General features: G+C 44.1%; 1 protein-coding gene across 1 annotated transcript in view; it reads right to left on the bottom strand.

Annotated features, from left to right (window-relative positions):
• The window catches only part of LOC139230150 (probable G-protein coupled receptor 139), a 42,750-nt gene extending 21,539 nt beyond the window's left edge, over nucleotides 1–21,211 (bottom strand). Inside the window, exons 1-2 of the mRNA XM_070861993.1 lie at nucleotides 21,136–21,211; nucleotides 10,518–11,477 (exon numbers count right to left, since the gene is read on the bottom strand). Of these exons, the coding sequence (XP_070718094.1) occupies nucleotides 10,518–11,477; nucleotides 21,136–21,211 (1,036 nt within the window). The remainder of the gene's footprint in view (nucleotides 1–10,517; nucleotides 11,478–21,135) is intronic.
• Between the last annotated feature and the right edge of the window lie 311 nt (nucleotides 21,212–21,522).

Raw genomic sequence — 21,522 nt, forward strand, 5'->3', positions numbered from 1 at the left:
TCGCTCGCAGGGCGAGAAACCCACGGGGAGGTCGATTTTACCTCCAGCCCAATAGTGAAGTTCATGTAGAGTTAGATATGGTGGGACGTAAAACTAACATTCCCGCTGATCCCGTGCGGTGCCGACAAATGAATTTGGGTAAAATTGCCCTCGTGACATCAAACCTTATCTGGGTTGAACCCATCCGCCGTACAGGGGCAATTTCCAGCTGGTGACGTTTATATCTGACCAAGGAAATGTCACCCGCCTGATTTTGACACTTCTCAAATCCTTGGACCCTGAATTTAATTTTGAAATCCCCGAACGTCCAAAGATCAAAACAGGAACCTCTGCTTTAGAATGGTTCTTTTCCAGAGAGCCCGCAAATTCCCTGACTGTGCCAGCAGCAAAGGGTTTTACAATAATGTCTTTATTTGCGCTAATTTTCAACAAGAGTGGAACATTCCTGGTCACCAGCGTTTCAATCGCATATTGAACTGGGCTGGGATCCTTTTTGTCATCATCGTATAGGGCTCGATCTCCCCGAGCTCGGCAGGCGCGGTGCAGCCGGGGTTGGTGGTGGTACCAGCCCGCTCTGCAGAATAAGTTTCCTTTATTGTGCAGGTTTCCTGGCTAATTGAAGGAAGTGTGTCTGATGATGCCATTGGTTGACGCCTCATCAGCCGCTTGCTTTAATTGGACGATATGCTGTCAGTGTTCTACAGCATTGAGCTGCTGCAAACCCTGACAAGCTGTGCACAGAAATGCGCGGCTGAACTCAGGCTCTTCCATGCCTCCATCCAAAACTCTATGGGCGGAGTTACAGCACACATGGGTGGAAGAACATAAGAATACAAGAACATGAGAATTAGGAACAGGAGTAGGCCATCTAGCCCCTCGAGCCTGCTCCGCTACTCACCAAGATCATGACTGATCTGGCCATGGTCTCAGCTGCAGTTACCTACCCGCTCCCCATAACCCTTAATTCTCTTATTGGTTCAAATCTATCTATCTGTGATTTGAATAAGTTCAATGAGCTAGCCTCAATAGCTTCCCTGGGCACAGAATTCCACAGATTCACAACCCTCTAGGTAAGTAAATTCCTTCTCAACCCAGTTTTAAATTGGCTGCTCCGTATTTTGATGCTGTGCCCCCTACTTCTAGACTCCCCGACCAGTGGAAACAACCTCTCTGCCTCTATCTTGTCTATGCCTTTCATTATTTTAAATTATTCTGTAAGACCACCCTTCATCCTTCTGAACTCCAACGAGGAAAGACCCAGTCTACTCAATCTATCATTATAAGGTAACCCCCTCATCTCCGGAATCAGCTAGTGAAGCGTCTCTGTAACCCCTCCAAAGCTAGTATTTCCTTCCTGAAGTAAAGTGATCAAAACTGCATGCCGTACTCCAGGTGCAGCCTCACCAATACCCTGTATAGTTGCAGCAGGACCTCCCTGCTTTTGTACTCCATCCCTCTCGCAATGAAGGCCAACATTCCATTCGCCTTCCTGATTACCTGCTGCACCTGCAATCTAACTTTTTGGGATTCATGCACAAGGACCCCCAGGTCCCTCTGCATCGCAGCATGTTGTAATTTCTCCCCATTCAAATGATATTCACATTTTCGGACATTGTATTCCATCTGCCAAATCTTAGCCCATTCGCTTAACCTATCTAACTCTCTTTGCAGCCTCTCTATGTTCTCTACACAACCCGCTTTCCCACTAATCTTTGTGCCATCTGCAAATTTTGTTACAATACACTCTGTCCCCTCTTCCAGGTCATCTATGTATATTGTAAACAATTGTGGTCCCAGCACCGATCCCCGTGGCATGCCACTAATCACCGATTTCCAAACCAAAAAGGACCCATTTATCCCGACTCTCTGCTTTCTATTAGGCAGCCAGTTCTCGATCCATGCTAATACATTTCCTCTGAATCTGCGTACCTTTATCTTCTGGAGTAACCTTTTGTGTCTTATCGAATATCCTCAAAGAATTCCACTCAATTAGTTAAACATGATTACCCCTTCATGAATCCATGTTGCGTCTGCTTGATTGCACTCTTCCTATCTAGATGTCCCACTATTTATTCCTTAATTATAGCTTCAAGCATTTTCCCCACTACAGATGTGAAACTAACCGGCCTGTAGTTACCTGCCATTTGTCTGCCCACTTTTTTAAACAGAGGCGTTACATTAACTGCTTTCCAATCCGATGGTACCTTCCCAGAGTCCAGATAATTTTGGTAGATTATAACGAATGCATCTGCTTTAACTTCTGCCATCTCTTTTAATGCCCTAGGATGCATTTGATCCGGACCAGGGGACTTGTCTCCCTTGAGATCCATTAGCCTGTCCAGCACTACCCCGCTAGTGATAGTGATTGTCTCAATGTCCTCTCTTCCCACATCCCCGTGACCAGCAATTCTTGGAATAGTTTTTATGTCTGCCACTGTGAAGACCGAAGTAAAATAATTGTTTAAGGTCTCAGCCATTTCCACATTTCCCATTATTAAATCCCTCTTCTCATCTTCTAAGGGACCAACATTTACTTTAGTCACTCTTATCCATTTTATATCCATTTTAAAAGCTTTTACGATCTGTTTTTAATGTTTTGCGCAAGTTTACTTTCTATATTGCTTTCTTAGTAATTCTTTGCTGTCGTTTAAAATGTTCCCAATCTTCTAGTTTCCCACTAACCTTGGCCACCTTATACACATTGGTTGTTAATTTGATACTCTCCTTTATTTCATTGGTTATCAACTGCTGGTTGTCCCTTCTCTTACCACCCTTCCTTTTCACTGGAATATATTTTTGTTGAGCACGATGAAAGAGCTCCTTAAATGTCCTCCACTGTTCCTCAATTGTGCCACCGTATAGTCTATGTTCCCAGTCTACTTTAGCCAACTCTGCCCTCATCCTACTTTAGTTCCCTTTGTTTAAGCATAGTACGCTCGTTTGAGACACTACTTCCACACCCTCAATCTGTATTAAAAATTCAACCATACTGTGATCACTTATTCCGAGAGGATCTTTTACTTGGAGATCATTTATTATTCCTGTCTCATTACACAGGACCAGCTCGAAGATAGCTTGCTCACTTGTAGGTTCTGTAACATACTGTTCGAAGAAACAATCCCATATGCATTCTATGAATTCCTCCTCAAGGCTTCCCTCTGCGATTTGATTTGACCAATCTATATGTAGATTAAAATCCCCATGATTACTGCCGTTCCTATTTCACATGTCCCCATTATTCCCTTGATTATTGTCCGTCCCACCGTAAAGTTATTATTTGGGGGCCTATACACTACGCCCACCAGTGACTATTTCCCCTTACTATCTATAATCTCCACCCACAATGTTTCAACATTTTGTTCATTAAAGCCAAGATCGTCTCCCACAACTGCCCTGATATCATCCTTTATTAACAGAGCTACCCCATTTCCGTTCCCTTCTTGTCTATCTTTCCGAATTGTCAAATACCCCTGTATGTTTTATTCCCAGTCTTGGCCACCCTGCAACCACGTTTCTGTAATGGCCACCAAATAATACCCATTTGTAATGATTTGTGCTGCCAACAAGGAGTATCCGCAATAAGGTGGATGAATTAACAGTGCAAATAGATGTTAACAAATATGATGTGATTGGGATTACGGAGACGTGGCTCCAGGATGATCAGGGCTGGGAACTCAACATCCAGGGGTATTCAACATTCAGGAAAGATAGAATAAAAGGAAAATGAGGTGGGGTAGCATTGCTGGTTAAGGAGCAAATTAAGGCAACAGTTCGGAACGACATTAGCTTGGATGATGTGGAATCTATATGGGTAGAGCTGCAGAATAACAAAGGGAAAAAAACGTTAGTGGGAGTTGTGTACAGACCTCCAAACAGTAGTAGTGATGTTGGGGAGGGCATCAAACATGAAATTAGGGGTGCGTGCAATAAAGGTGCAGCAGTTATAATGGCTGACTTTAATATGCACATAGATTGGGTTAACGAAACTGGAAGCAATACGGTGGAGGAGGATTTCCTGGAGTGCATAAGGGATGGTTTTTTAGACCAATATGTCGAGGAACCAACTAGGGGGGAGGCCATCTTAGACTGGGTGCTGTGTAATGAGAGAGGATTAATTAGAAATCTCGTTGTGCGAGGCCCCTTGGGGAAGAGTGACCATAATATGGTGGAATTCTGCATTAGGATGGAGAATGAAACAGTTAATTGAGAGACCATGGTCCAGAACTTAAAGAAGGGTAACTTTGAAGGTATGAGGCGTGAATTGGCTAGGATAGATTGGCGAATGATACTGAAGGGGTTGACTGTGGATGGGCAATGGCAGACATTTAGAGACCGCATGGATGAACTACAACAATTGTACATTCCTGTCTGACGTAAAAATAAAAAAGGGAAGGTGGCTCAACCGTGGCTATCAAGGGAATTCAGGGATAGCATTAAAGCCAAGGAAGTGGCATACAAATTGGCCAGAAATAACAGCGAACCCGGGGACTGGGAGAAATTTAGAACTCAGCAGAGGAGGACAAAGGGTTTGATTAGGGCAGGGAAAATGGAGTACGAGAAGAAGCTTGCAGGGAACATTAAGACGGATTGCAAAAGCTTCTATAGATATGTAAAGAGAAAAAGGTTAGTAAAGACAAACGTAGGTCCCCTGCAGTCAGAATCAGGGTAAGTCATAACGGGGAACAAAGAAATGGCGGACCAATTGAACAAGTACTTTGGTTTGGTATTCACTGAGAAGGACACAAACAACCTTCGGGATATAAAAGGGGTCGGAGCGTCTAGTAAGGAGGAGGAACTGAGGGAAATCCTTATTAGTCGGGAAATTGTGTTGGGGAAATTGATGGGATTGAAGGCCGATAAATCCCCAGGGCCTGATGGACTGCATCCCAGAGTACTTAAGGAGGTGGCCTTGGAAATAGTGGATGCATTGACAGTCATTTTCCAACATTCCATTGCCTCTGGATCAGTTCCTATCGATTGGAGGGTAGCCAATGTAACCCCACTTTTTAAAAAAGGAGGGAGAGAGAAAACAGGGAATTATAGACCGGTCAGCCTGACATCGGTAGTGGGTAAAATGATGGAATCAATTATTAAGGATTTCATAGCAGTGCATTTGGAAAGAGGTAATATGATAGGTCCAAGTCAGCATGGATTTGTGAAAGGGAAATCATGCTTGACAAATCTTCTGGAATTTTTTGAGGATGTTTCCAGTAGAGTGGACAAGGGAAAACCAGTTGATGTGGTATATTTGGACTTTCAGAATGCTTTCGACAAGGTCCCACACAAGAGATTAATGTGCTAAGTTAAAGCACATGTGATTGGGGGTAGTGTGCTGACATGGATTGAGAACTGGTTGTCAGACAGGAAGCAAAGAGTAGGAGTAAATGGGGACTTTTCAGAATGGCAGGCAGTTACTAGTGGGGTACCTCAAGGTTCTGTGCTGGGGCCCCAGCTGTTTACAATGTACATTAATTATTTAGACGAGGGGATTAAATGTAGTATCGCCAAATTTGCGGATGACACTAAGTTGGGTGGCAGTGTGAGCTGCGAGGAGGATGCTATGAGGCTGCAGAGCGACTTGGATAAGTTAGGTGAGTGGGCAAATGCATGGCAGATGAAGTATAATGTGGATAAATGTGAGGTTATCCACTTTGGTGGTAAAGACAGAGAGACAGACTATTATCTGAATGGTGACAGATTAGGAAAAGGGGAGGTGCAAAGAGACCTGGGTGTCATGGTACATCAGTCATTGAAGGCTGGCATGCAGGTCCAGTAGGCGGTTAAGAAAGCAAATGGCATTTTGGCCTTCATAGCGAGGGGATTTGAGTACAGGGGCAGGGAGGTGTTGCTACAGTTGTACAGGGCCTTGGTGAGGCCACACCTGGAGTATTGTGTATAGTTTTGGTCTTCTAACCTGAGGAAGGACATTCTTGCTATTGAGGGAGTGCAGCGAAGGTTCACCAGACTGATTCCCGGGATGGCGGGACTGACCTATCAAGAAAGACTGGATCAACTGGGCTTGTATTCACTGGAGTTCAGAAGAATGAGAGGGGACCTCATAGAAACGTTTAAAATTCTGACGGGGTTAGACAGGTTAGATGCAGGAAGAATGTTCCCAATGTTGGGGAAGTCCAGAACCAGGGGACACATTCTAAGGATAAGGGGGAAGCCATTTAGGACCGAGATGAGGAGGGATTTCTTCACGCAGAGAGTGGTGAACCTGTGGAATTCTCTACCACAGAAAGTTGTTGAGGCCATTTCACTAAATATATTCAAAAATAAGTTAGATGAAGTCCTTACTACTAGGGGAATCAAGGGGTATGGTGAGAAAGCAGGAATGGGGTACTGAAGTTGCATGTTCAGCCATGAACTCATTGCATGAGAATGCAGGCTAGAAGTGCCGAATGGCCTACTCCTGTGCCTATTTTCTATGTCTATGTTTCTATAACTCATTTACTTTATTTCGAATGCTGCGTGCTTTTAGGTAAAAATGTTTTAATACTAGTTTTTAAACCACGATTTTTAGTTTTGACCCCTCCTGCAGCCCCTTTATATTCACACATATTGTTTCTTCCTATCACGTTGTGGTTTACACTTACTCCAGTGCTACTCTGCTCTGTTGCCTCCTGCCTTTTGCATCCTTTCTTGGGGTTCTGTTCTTCTGAGATCTCACCCACTCAAACTAGCTCAGAGCCCTCTCCTGGGTTCCCATCCCCCTGCCAAGCTAGTTTAAAGCCCTGCCAACCACACTATTAAAACCACCCGCGAGAACATTTGTCCCATCTCTGTTGAGGTGTAACCTGTCTGACTTGTACAAGTCCGACCTACCTCAGGAGCAGTCCCAATTGTTCAGGAAACGAAAGCTGTCCCTCCTACACCAATGCCCCAGCCACGTATTTATCTGACCAGCCTTCCTATTTCTCACCTCACTGGTACGTGGCACTGGCAGTAATCCCAAGATTATCACCTTTGAGGTCCTGGCTTTCAATCTTACTCCCAGCTCCCGAAACTCATCTTTCAGTACCTCACCCCTCTTTCTACCTGTGTCGTTGGTCCCAATGTGGAACACCACCACTGGCTGTTCGCCTTCCCTCCCCAGAATGCCCTGCAGTCGCTCAATGACATCATTGACCCTTGCACCAGCGAGGCAACACATCATCCTGATGTCACTTTTGCTGCTGCAGAAGCACCTATCTGCTCCCCGAACTATTGAATCTCTTGTCACTATAGCCCTTCCCTTCTTCTTCCTCCCCCCCTGTGCAGCTGAGCCATCAACGGTGCTGTGGATTTGAACCTGGCTTAACTCCCCAGAGACATCACTGCCCTCGCCAGTTGTCAGAATAGAGTACCGGTTGGAGAACGGGATAGCCTCAGGGGACTCCTGTACTACCTGCCTCGCCATACTCTTGTGTTCGACTGTCTTGTGTACCTCCCCAGAAGACAGTTGTAGTCTGGTTGCACATTGCACATGAGGGCACAAGCAGTGCTGTCGGCAGGTGAAGCCTGCTGCAGTGGCACAAACTTTCAATGTTCGCAGTGGGTCACAAAACATTGCAAAGCCATACTCCACCTTATCCTGCTGTGCCACTCATCATATCCCCATCAGTCTGCCTTCCCAACTCTGCTCCTACATATATTCACACCAACTTACCATGAACCTGCACCCACCCTCTCTATCTACAATATCACTTCCACTTGTCACCAGCCACTCTCATACTCACCCTCATCCTGGTCTAATCATAGCCACTATCAACACACAGCATTTGGGTCGTTTGAAAATGTTAATGTAAAGTTTCTATTCATCATCATCGCCAGTCCCTCGAACGAGAATGACTTGCTTCCACGATAGTTCACAGATATTTCAATGAAGGACCCGAAGTTCCTGTCCTGAATTCCAGTTGAGGGGTCGGAGGATGCTTGTGTATGATTTTTTTTAACGTGTGGTGACCGTTGCACATCAGCCACTACACGGGCTTGACAGAGCTAGGCCATTATCCAGTGGCAAGGATTAACCTGGACGACTGGAGACCTGTTTGCTGCACATATCTAGTGCGCACACATATCGCAGTGAGGGCAGGTCCATGCTGCAAATGGGCCCTCGGCTCCTCTATTAATGTGCTGTCAAAGATTGAAAGTGTTATTTTTAACACTTTGCCTTCGTGGTCAGGTTTGTGTGCACTTTGTATGTGGCTCAGTGAGTTGCAGTGAATGGTGAAACATAACGGTACTCCCCGCAATGGTGACGAATGTGAAATGAATGGCTTGGTCATTGTAGGTATGCTTTATGATGCTGGTGTGGGGTGGTGCCAACCAGGTGCATCATGTGATAGCTATTGTGTACAGCGTTAAGTGAAGTAAATCTGCCTTCCCGGTCATCAATGTGGTCGGGTGCTGATGCCCTGTGACCTGTGCAGCACCAATTGTGTGTGAACAATGTTGATGTTTTAATTGGTGCTGACGGTGTTGTGGCTGATTATGGTGGGAGTCTGAGGAGCAAGCTGATATAGTTTCAGGGGCACCAATGCTAATGTAATAGATGCCGGTTTAAGCTGAGATGTCAATGGTCATTTAGGATGTTCCAATGAGGTGACACTGGATAGAGAGTTCATTCCAAACGCTTGCAACCTGCATAATGCTCAATCCCCCTTCCGAATCTAGTAAGAAACAGCTTTTGATCTTGGAAAGTGAACAGCACTCAGATGGGAGCTTTTATAACAACATTGCAGCTGTCAAGTAAAACAACGAATTAATATTCACGCAACTCCCGACATCCTTACCTGACGAGATTCCCAAGCAGCGCATACCCAATGGACAACCTGGTAAAATGGAAAGTTCAGCTGAAAATTCTTTTGAACAGGCTGTTAACAATGTCATAAAATGAACTGAATTTCCTGCACGCCAGTGCGTGTCGGTCTGTTCAGCCCTGACAGACCCGAATTCTGGGCATGTAGCGTGCCGGAGGCTTGATAGCAGAATCGGGATCTGCTGACAGATAAATGATAATTTCCCACCTGACCCACTGAAGACCTTGTGTTCTGATCTCCCGAAACATCTCAGACATATTTGTTTAAAAATTGTCTTATAATTTCGCTGCATATTTATCTTTCATTGTGTATCAGATATCACATTCAAGACTGAATGTTTACATTAATCACGAGCTGGCAAACTGGCAGTATCAAATCTCTCCATCGCTTTACTGAGCGCCCGATTTTGCTTCAATGGAAACAGTCCGCTTTCTGCCAGACCATAAAAGTGAAAATGTATCTAATGTACCTTTAGGAAATCTTTCCTCTGTGGCTTTGATATCGCAATGTGAAATACATGTTCCCTCTAATTTAACTAATTAGATTAAAATTCTAAATTCGACACGCCACCCAATGTTACCCAGCATATTTATTGGCCTTGAATTTGCTGTCGAAGGCTTCCTGCCTGGAAATACCTCCGTTCCACGAAGCAAAATCGCGCCCATCTGGCAGCTCGGATTCCATGGTCACTCATTCTCCTGGTTTTGCAGGAACATGCGGAGAGAGGCACATAAATCTCGGGGATGTTGGCGGTTCGCCAGCATCCCTGGAATCACATGGGCAACCCAATGAATGAAAGTAGGCGGATCGCTATTCATGATTATGCGGCGGGGTAGCGGATTTGATATGTACAGAAACCTTGCGTCAGCAGGTACAGGACGAGGGGTAGCATGTAGCAGAGGAACGGCGAGGTCGGCCGAATGAGCAGCGAGAGATTGTAGTGGGACATGATCAGGGCACAGGAGAGTCGTGAGTGTTCGTGGCCGAGAGTCCAGGGGCATGACTGGACAGCCCACACTGCGATATGTGCGCGCAGTAGGTCCATGTCGCAGGGCTGGTCTCCAGTCGTCTTGGTTAATGCTTGCCACTGGACCAAGACCAAGCTCTGTAAAGCCCATGTGGTGGCTGGAGTGCAACGGCCACCTCACGTTAAAAAATTCCACGCACAGGGCTCTTCCACCATTCAGGCTGTAGTGCTGGACCTGGAATGTCAGATCCTGCATTAAAAAAACCTGTGAACTCATCCGTATTTTGCCTGGAAGCAAGTTATTCTTGATACGAGGGACCTCCTAAGATGTATGCACAGAAAACCCATATGCATGAAGGATAATACTCCCAAAAAACATGTTCACATCAAATAAATAAAAAAGTTATGTTTTTAAAAATAATTAAAGTGCCAATTAATTAAACAGTTAAAGAAATGTAATCTTTTGAAAAATAATTATTAATGTTTAAATGGGCTAAAAAGTAACCTTACCTTATTTAATGGCATTTTAGTGTTTAAATGGTTCAAGAAAATAGATATTGATGTAAATTCACGCTGGTAAAAACAGGGTTTGTCTCTGCTTCTACCAGGTGTAAGAATTTCACGGTCATTCGCTGGGCATGAAGCCCAACACCCCACCCGCAGAATCCCTTTTCCCGGGGATGCGGCGGATCAGTCAAGAAGATTCCTGGCAAATGACAAGTTCCAGGTTTGCAGTCCATGCGTACCTAAATGATCGAGTGACCGAGCTAATGGGCAATGAACTCTGATCGATTGCGAGTACTCATATTGTTTACATAATTTAATAATGAAAGAAAATGGATATTTCACAATGTTCTTAATCTCCTCCCGGAACTTCCTCTGGGTCAATGCATAAACACAGGTGTTTGTACAGGTGCTGGTGTACATCAAAAAGACCGTGATTTTAATCGCCAAATAAAGCGAGTTTGGACCTTCCCATGTAATAGTTTCCGTGAGCTTGAAACAGATGTCAATCATCAGAACTGGCGTCCACAATACAATAAAGCTCCCAGATACAGAGAAGAGCAGAATGATGGATGTTCTTCGGTTCTTCATCTCGGGATCACTGCTGCTGTCCCCATTGCTGCATTTCTTCAGGGCTCTGCGAGCTCGACTGGCTATTAAGATGTACCTGGCAGTGAGGGAATTTAACAGCAACAGAAAAGGGAATGGCACTAATGTGACTGAGAGATTCAGGATCCATTTGTAAGCTATCCATGCCGGGGAAGAACCATATTCCGTTACTGTCCGACAGCCCCACTCTATATCCCCAACAAGATAGTAGGGCTCATACCGGAAATAAACTGGAATGTTTATCAGAAAGCTGAGCACACCCACGATTGTTAGAACCACAGTGGCAGTTCTGTGGGTGCAATAATTTAATTTCAGTTTCGGACAACAAATGGATACGTAGCGGTCAAAGGTGAACGATACTGTCGAACAGACAGAGAGTTGGACGCTGAATACTTGTATGAATGCACTAAAACGACAAACATTGGTGTACATCAAGAATGAATCGAGGAAATGAGAAGTCAAGATATTATTTATAGTTATATTAAAGACACAGACCATCAGATCTGCTATGGCCATGGTTACCATGTAACGAGTGATTCCTTTGGTGAGACCGCACGTTCCCCGGGACAGGATGACAATCGACATCAGGTTCGCTGCAAGAAAGTGGAAAACAAGAGAGTTAGCAAAGAAATTGATCTGTGGTCTGAAATGACAGCTCAGGTTAATTGCGTGGTTAGCAATAGTCTGTCCGGGAGATTGTTACATGATTCCATAAGTGTTACTGGTCTCTCCACACTCACTGTGTAGGGTCCATCCTGCGTTTGTCTTGAATTATTTCTACTTTAAGTCATTGGCTTACTGCGTACAGTTCTGGTAACCACATTTCAGGAAAGATACGATTGCATCAGAGATGTTACAGTTGAGATTGACGAGTATGTTGCTGAGACTGGAACATTTTAGCAATGAATAAAGATTGGACCGGTCGGGGTTGTTTACTTTAGAATAGAGGAGTCTGAGGAGAGATTGAAGTGAGGTATGTAACTTTATGAGGGACCAAGACACAGTGGATAGAAAGGATCTATTTCCTTTATCGGATGGATCAATGAACAGGGGAAAGGACTTAATTGTAATCTTAGAACGATTAGAGGCGAATTTAGAGAACCTTTTTCACCCAGAGGGTGTTGGGGGTCTGGAACTCACTGCCTCATATGGTGGTCGAGGCAGAAATCCCTCATCACATTTATAAGGACTTTATATGTAGTTGGCATTTCAACAGTGCTACTGACCTCGAACTGGAAAGAGGGATTAGACTGGATAGCCATTTTCCAGCGGGTACCAACACGATGGGCCGAATGGCCTCCTTCTGTGACATAAAATACTCTGGTTTAAATGAATCTATGGATCAGAATCTAAGACCCTGACAGTAAATATTGTCCCATATATTGGACACATCGGCGTATTGAAAACAAATATCTTGTTTCAACCCTTGGAACAAAAAACAGGTTAAGGCTCCGTTTACGGATCAGCATTTGTTAACACTGATGGGGCACCGAGGCAAGCTTCATCTTACCCGCCCTTCGGGAAACAACAAGATTGGATGGAAGGCTGGCTTTACACCTTGTCTGATTTTACTATTTATTAAAGTCACCAGATTAAAATAGTGTGCGGGTTTAGAAGCAGCGGTCCACCCGATCCGGTGGGTTCCCACCTGGCCACTTTGGCTCATGTTATCCCACTACGAGCAAACTGCAGACCTTTCATATATCGGCAATGTGCATTTGTTGCTGACTTTCATCGATGGTTGTAACATTACAGTATGTCAGGTCAAGCCCTAACACCTGCTACCGTAATTAAAGTAACTGGATCGACTTTTGGCCAACAGTGAAGCGGTTAAGTGATGTGGTCAACGCTAAAAAATTCCAACAGCTTCAAGTGGATGGCCGTCTGGAGGAACGTCCTGGGACTCTGGATGGGCAACATTTATCAAAAGGCGTGTTAAAATCGCCGATGGTATCGATATCGTGCGAACTATACATTCAGAGAACAAGGTCCTTTCCGATGATAGATGGCCGATTGTAATGACGATGATATCACAAAAGTTGTCATGTTAAAGCAAATAAGGAAAAGTAAGAGACTTCTGCTCATAATCTGCCACCAGAAACTTGGCATCTAGGAACAAAGATGTGGAGACAAACAGCATGTAGAAATGGAAAATAAAACAATGCATTCAAAGAATGGCCATCCAAAATTAACAATTGCGCGTCTTTACTTACCAGGAATGCCGATAATTGCAAGAATCGAATAGCAAATCACTGTGCCGTCTGCTAAACCCATTTTCAACGAAATGGAACAACGGTTGGGAGCAAGGTTCCTGCTGATGTACTGAAGTAACGCATTGAAAGCAGCCCTGATTTATACAAGAGAAAATTCTCCGATGAGTCACCAAAGTTACATTAGGGCGTTCATTAGGGACAGGCAATCCAATAAACACCCTTAAGACTGTTCTTTCGAAATCAATGAGCAAAGTTAGCTCTGCGGACACTAATTTGGGATTGCGAAAAACAAGGTTATAGTTGGAACGTTCAGGCTCAGGAATCGCCAGCTCTGGGTCTATGGTACCTCCAAGTACTTTGATCTCACGAATGAGCTCTAGTTAATTAGATGCTTGAATTATTTGCCAAATCCAATCCCTTCTTTTCACCTCACTAACATCATCAGATAGTTCACAAATGCCAGTTGTATACTATCGTGCAACAGGCACACTGATTCCACTGTAAATACTTGCATCAGTTTATCATCAGCAGGTAGAAATATTATTGCCACCTGAAACAAGGTCCCTTTTCTTGCAAGCTCCCCACACAAACCCAAATCTTTACACTTACACCAAACCAAATTGTCACCTGATTTTGCAGATTGTCATTTGCTCATCCATTAGTAAATTTGGTATCTAATTGTTTCTAATTATTTAAACCATCGAACCCAGATTGAATGTTTGTGGAAATAGAAAAAAATGGAAGGCTTCCGGAGCAGATGAAATCCCCATTGAAGTACTAAAGTGTGGTTGGAGAAGTACTCATGGCAAGAGACCATGAACTAATCCCTCTTATCTGGAAGGAGGAGAGCATGTCAGTGGATCGCAGAGAGGGTGTAATCGTGACAATCTTCAAGAAGGGTGATAAATCCGACTGCAGTAATTATAGCCGAATTTGCTTGCTGTCTGCTGCAAGAGAAATCATAGAAACTTAAAAACTTAGAAAATAGGTGTAGGAGTAGGCCATTAGGCCCTTCCAGGCTGCACCGCCATTCAATAAGATCATTGCTGATCATTCCCTCAGCAAATCTTTCCTGCTTTCTCTTCATACCCCTTGATCCCCTTAGCTTTAAGGGCCATATCTAACTCCCTCTTGAAAATATCCAAAGAACTGGCATCAACAACTCTCTGAGGCAGGGAATTCCATAAGTGAACAACTCACTGAGTAAAGAAGTTTCTTCTCATCTCGGTCCTAAATGGCCTACCGCTTATCCAAAGACTATATCCCCTGGCTCTTGACTTCGCCAACATCGGGAACATTCTTCCCGCATCTAACCTGTCCAGTCCCGTCAGAATCTTATACGTTTCGATAAGATCCCCTCTCATCGTTCTAAACTCCTGTGATAAAGGCCCAGTTGATCCAATCTCTCTTCATATGACAGTCCAGCCATCCCTGGATTCAGTCTGGTGAACCTTCGCTGCACTCCCTCAATAGCAAGAACGTCCTTCCTCAGTTTAGGAGACCAAAAATGAACACATTATTCCAGGTGAGGCCTCACTAAGGGCCTGTACAACTGCAGTAAGACCTCCCTGCTCCAGTACTGAAATCCCGTAGCTGTGAAGGCCAAGTTACCATTTGCCTTCTTCACTGCCTGCTGTACCTGCATGCCAACTTTCAAAGACTGATGAACCATTACACCCAGGTCTCTTTCCTAATCTGCCGCCATTCGGATAATATTGTGCCTTCGTGTTGTTGCCCCCCAAATGGATAACCTCACATTTATCCACATTATACTGCATTTGCCCACGCAACGACCCATCCATGTCAAGCTGCAGCCTCTTAGCGTCCTCTTCACAGCTCACACCTCTACACAATTTAGTGCTATCTGCAAACCTGGAGATATTACATTCAATTCCTTCATCTAAATCGTTAATGTATATTGCAAAGAGCTGGGATCCTCGCACTGAGCCCTGCAGCACTGCACTAATCACTGCATCCCATTCTGGAAAGGTCCCGTTTACCCAACTCTCTGCTTCCTGTCTGCCAACCAGTTCTCTATCCACATCAGTACATTACCGCCAGTACCATGCACTTTGAGTATGCACACCATTCACTTGTGCAGGACCTTGTCAAAAGCCTTTTGAAATACATCACACGCAGTGGTCCTCCATTGTCCGCTCTGCTAGTTACATCCTCAAAAAATTCCAGAAGATTTGTCAAGCATGATTTCCCTTTAACAAATCCATGCTGACTTGGACCAATCCTGTCACTGCTTTCCAAATGCCCTGCTATTTTATCGAACATTTTCCCACTGCTGATGTCAGGCTAACCAGTCTATAACCTCGCGTTTTCTCTCCCCCCCCTTTTTAAAAAAAAAGTGGTGTGACATTAGCTACCCTTCAGTCCAGAGGAAGTGATCCAGATTCGATAGACTGTTGGAAAATGATCACCAATGCATCCACTATTTCTTGGGCCACTTCCTTAAGTACTCTGGGATGCAGACTACAAGGCCCTTGGATTTATCGGCCTTCAATCCCATCAATTTCCATAACACAATTTCATTCCTAATAAGGATATCCTTCAGTTTCTCCGTCTCACTCGAAAGTATCCCCAGTACTTTCGGAATGTTATTTGTATTTTCCTTCGTGAAGACAAATCCGAAGTATTTCTTCAATTGGTCTGCCATTTCTTTGTTCGTCATGATAATTTCACCTGAATCCGACTGAAAGGGACCTAAGTTTGTCTTCAGTAATTTTTTTCTCTTCACATATTTATAGAAGCTTTTGCAGTCAGTTTTTATGTTCCATGCAAGCTTCGTCTCGTACTCTATTTTCCCCCTCTTAATTAATCCCTTCGTCCTCCTCTGTTGAATTCTAAATTTCTCCCAGTCCTCAGGTTTGTTGCTTTTTCTCCCCATTAACGAACCTAACCCTTACCCTAAATGCAAACACAAGCTTCAACTGCACACTGCAATTCAATGACATAGGATGGAAACACCTTGGATCTATACAAAAGGCGCCTAAGGTTGAACAATTTTCCGCATGTATTGAAGATTAACTCCGCACCAGGGAGGGGATTTTTAAAGGTGAGATGAAGCATAGCAGCGACAAAGATTGAAAAGAGTGCTGGTGCCTTGTTTGACACCTCGACACTTGTACCAACCTTCGGTCGCCTGAGGAAAAGAGTGCTCGAAGACCTGGAACTCAAACAAGGCAACAATGTTACGGTCTATAGAGCAGTAGTGAATGCCGCCATCCTATATGCTTCAGAAACATGGACTATGTGCAGTAAGCACGTCAAAGCACTGCTAAAAAATCCTGAAAATTAATTGCCAAGATTGGCGCACCAACATCCGCATTCTCTCTCACGCCAAGATCGCCATCATCAAGGCATTGACCATGCTCGATCAGCATCGCTGTGCCGGCCACATTGTCCATATGCCCGATACTCGACCCCTGAAACAAGCACTCTAATCTGAGGTACACAACGGCAAGTGAAAGCCTGGAGGACATAAGAAGCGCTTCAAAGACACCCTCAAAGCTTCATTGAAAAAATGTAACATCCCCACCGACTCTTGGTAATTCCGAACCTAAGACCGATTCAAGTGGAGGAGAAGAATCCGAGAAGGCATTGAACACTTCGAGTCTCCTTGTCGGCAGCACACGGAAGCAAAGTACATACAGCTGAAGGAGCATATGATAAATCAAGCACCCCGCCCACATATCCCTGCAACCACCATCTGCCAGACCTGTGACAGAGTCTATAGATCCGGCATTGGTCTCATTAGTCACCTTAGAACTCATTTTAGTGTGGAAGCAAGTTATCCACGACTGGGAGGGTTGTATAAGAAAGAAGAGGAAGATACAGTTCCAATTGACTTGCAGAGATATAGTACTGAGAACCTGCATCTTGTAACGGATTGCAGAAGAGCAAACGTTTCCAAAATGTCAGAAGACTTTCAATGTGTAAATTGACTAACACTCCTCGGTGTTGATGAGACCGATGCAGAAAGTTTGTACCCAAACTCAAAAAAAGACATGTGGTAGCAAAATGTCAAGGTGGCTGGCTGGCTATGCACACAGTTAAATAAGATGTAGACAGAAACGTTTCTATAAATTAAAAACAGTTAATTCTCAACTAAACAGGGTTGAATACAAGGGACAATAAAAGAAAAGGTGGATTGTATTAGATCATGAGGCTAATCGAAAAATTGATTCTAGACCACTGTGGCAGTAATGGGAAGAGCATGTGTAGTTATGTGAAGATTGAGGGAACTATCAAAATCTCTACTGGACCACAGCAGGTTGTTCAAGGACAGGTTAGAAAAGAGTCACTAGGTATGACAGAAATATTGAATTAGTACTTTGCAGTAGTCTTCACCCTTGACGATGATGCTCCAAAATGTTGGCTTCATATTGCTAATGCTTCGCAACCGACATTTCCATGTGTACTGTCACACCCAGTAGAATAGATACAAGTCATTAAACAACGGACTCCCACAGGGTTCTGTGCTGGCACCCATGTTATTGAACGTTTACACCAGTGATCTTCCCAAAACAGAGTCTCACACGTTTATATACGCTGATTACATTGCTTGGCCATGCAAAGCACGACTCTGTCCATCACGGAAGAAATCCTGACCATTGATTTGGAGAGGATGGAGGCCCAGTACTGTCGATGGCAACTCCGCCCAAATGCGCAAAGAAAATCATAACCTCGACATTCAGCTTCAACACGCAACAAGCAAACCCAGCTTTGAATAGCTCCTTTTGCGACGCAGAGGTAAACTATGCCAAAAAATCCCTCCGATTTAGGAGTCATGCTTGATCGCCTCCCATGATATAGAAAACGTCTCCGGAATGTTGGGTGGAAACGAAAGGGTAGAGCCAACTTGATCCAGAATCTTCCCGGATCCACATGGAGAAAATATTCTGAAACCCTCTCTACAGCAGTAGTCACCCTGGTATATTCGACAGCGGAGTACTGCTCTCCAGCATAGCTATGAAGTCCGCATCTCAAATCCGTTGTTGTCCAGCTGAACTCCACTATGAGAATTATCATCGGCACAATTACACTGACAGCAACACCTTGGCTGCTCATGCTTGCAAACATCGTACCACCACACCAACACAGCGAATCTGCAGTTTCCTGAGAATACAACTACTACACCGACAAAGACATGCCATTCCAGGCAGACTTCAACAAACTATCACCAATCCATCTCAAATCTAGAAAGCCCATGTGGACAGTCGCCAATGCCTTTCAGCGATCTCCCCTCAGACTTGGTAACCAACGATAAGATGCTTGGAATAACTGCAAAATATTCAATGCATTCCGTATAGACGTCCCGACAGTACAACCTGATGCATCAAATCTTCCTTGCAAACAGTGGACAAGCATCAACCGCCTCAGAACAGGTCATTGTAGATGCTGCCACCTTTTCTATAGATGGAAGATTAAAGCATCCCCATCATGCGACTGTGGAGTTCCTAATCAGACGCTGGTGCACGTCATTGAGCACTGCCCTCAGAGGAAATTCGCAGGCAGCCTACAATATATCCAGACTGTTATACTGCAAGCTTTGGCTTGGATATCCAACTTAGTTTTTGACATTTATTCGCTTTGCTACTGCTATACAAATGAAGGATAATACTTGTTTGTTAGGAACAGTAACATCGATAAGCATATCGTATCAGGAAGAATTAATAGCTCGAAAATAGATAGAGTAAACGGGCCAGATGCTATCCACCCAAGGGTATCCTGGGAGAAGGGACATGTGTTGTGAGAGCCTCTGGCCTGTATATTTAACAGCTCACTGCACTGTGGAATGGTTCCTACAGACTGAAAGGAGGCTAATGTAGTCCCTATTTTTTTTAAAAAGTGACAAGAGAGACCCGGGTAAATATAATACCATCAGCTTAACATCAGTAATTCTAAGATGCATGACGAAATCCTAATGGAAGCAATATATGAATGCATGTGTAAGGAGGGACATGTCATTGACAGCCGACCTGGCTTCATAACACTTCGGTCATGCCTCACAAATCTATTTATAATTTTTGAAAAAGTTGCAAAGTTGTTGCATGAGGGAAGCCCAGTAGACATTGTCTTCTTAGATTTCCACAAAGCTTTAGATAAGATACTGCACAAAGGCTTATCTACAAGTTTGCATTAGAACTGGCTGGCAGGTCGCAGGCGAAGAATAGTTATAGATGTATTTGGATCTATTTGGAGACTGGTCACCATGGTGTCCCTCAGGGATCAGTTTTGGGACAGTTGCTTTTTACTGTTTTTATTAATGATTTGGATTTAGGGGCACAATTTGAAAATTTGCAGATGACACAAAGGACTGTGCAAGTCTTAGAATTGGAGAAGATGCTCTGCTACTTCACGCAGATCTTAATGTGTTGGAAGATTGGGCTGAAGACTGGAAAATGATGCACAACTTTGAGAAGTGCCATGTTATGCACGTGGGCGGTGCAAATGCTCAACATTCAAACACACTCCAGCGAAAGCTATTAAAGATGGTGGAGATAGGAAGCGTTTTGGTCATTATAGTGCATACATCCTTTAAGGTAGGTTACCAATGTCATGATAGCTAGAGAAAATAGGCTGCGGCAGTGTATCCGTTGGATAATTGAGTATAATACGGGGTGTGCTGTTTTGTCCTTGTGCACGACATTTATCAGGCTGCACCTGGAATGCTGTGTCCAGTTTTGTTCTCCTCGCATGGTGGGCGATTTGAGGCTCTGGAATGCACGTAGAAGAGGGCTACTGCACTAATTCCAGGTTTAAAACATCATGGTTAGCAAGATATTCTAAATTAGTTGAGACTGCTTGCTTTATAGCAGCGTAGATTAGGGGGGGATCTGATTGGGGTTTATAAGATAATTAAGGGAGCAGATGATGTTCCAGCTTTCAGTTAATTTCAATGAAATAGGAGAGGCAGGACCAGGGGGGCACACATTTAAGTTGTGTGGTGCAAGATCTCGGTTAGACGTCAGGAGGTGATTCTTTCACCAGCCAATAGTAGACCTCTAGAACAAGCTGCCGGACGATGTATTGGATACAGATTCACTGAGTTCCTTCAAGTGAAAGCTGAATTTGTTTCCGGCTGGGTCGGAGCTCAGCTATTACAGAGTTCGTACTGCGGGGAATTCAAGGCTGTGGTGATCTCCTGGACTAGATTCGATCGCCCAGATGTGTCGGAGAAGAATTTCCCAGAATTTTCTTTCCCAATTTTCGCTGGTTTTAAACAGCTCTCCCAGGAGATCACCTGGTTTCCGATGGGTGGAATTTATATGTTGTGATACGCAAGATATCGCAATTTTGTGGGACAGGCTCGATGGACCAGATCTTTGCCTGCATAATTGTTCGTATTTTCGTTTGAATCAAGTTTATGTAAAAAACCCGCATATATAATCGTCTTTGAGGGCAATTTTTCTTCACGATCTTTTTATTTTGAATGAGGGTCATTTTCCCTAACACCTACTAATCTTTATTTCTTTCCTTTTATTAAAATTCACATTTTTCTGATATAACATGCCCTGTATACCTATCGATTCCTTTATCTATCCCCCTAATTGCATGTCTGTTGCATTATTGTTATCCGATTGTTTCTATCTGCTTTCACGTAAGTGTCTTCCCGAACTGTATTTAAAAAAAGTGTACAATTTCTCTCATGATAAAATTCTATCTACATTCAATTACATATATGAGACGAGAACATATACAGATGCCAAAAATAAGAGAGCAGGTATAAATTGTAAATTGTTTCAAAAGATTGATGTATTTGTGTCATAAAATTTTGATGATGGCTCCTTCATTAACATGGTTTGCATCGTTTAAAATATTAGTTCAGGAATGCAATGTAGAAAACAGAAGGATGAGTTTAACATCTTCTTGTTTCGGAACTCCATAGCGGGCGGTGGGGCGTGGAATCCATCACACAATAGCAGTTTCCTGATTTAATTATACAAAACTGCTTTTAACGAAAAATAAACAATTTAGGGGCGATGTTGACCCTTTTCATTGCCCGGAAGCGCACGACAATTTTCACCTCGGCCGCTGGGCGCTTCCGCTTCAGCAGTTAGCGCCATGAACTGGCGTGTAACCAGCGATGACGTCATCGCCATGTGCCGCGACCCATCACCAATCCGCGCTGGCCCCTTAATGCCCCGCTGTGGAATTGCCCCGCTGACCGCGAGGCTGGCGTGAGTGGATAACAACGCCAGCTTCGTGGGATTCGAGTATGATGGACTGCTGCTCTCGGGCCATTTCTTAAAAAGAATGTGTCAGCGCTGTGGGCCGCCATCGTTTTTTGTCTGCCTACTCCCGCGTCACCTCAAGGATGGCCCTAGCGTGGTCCGCGCTGCCATCATACAGCCCGCCGCTCCATCTTGTGTGATGCACACTGCACCTCAGGAATGACATATTTTCATTTGAG

Source organism: Pristiophorus japonicus, chromosome 19 (assembly GCF_044704955.1).
Source record: "Pristiophorus japonicus isolate sPriJap1 chromosome 19, sPriJap1.hap1, whole genome shotgun sequence".
Classification (NCBI taxonomy): Eukaryota; Metazoa; Chordata; class Chondrichthyes; family Pristiophoridae; genus Pristiophorus; species Pristiophorus japonicus.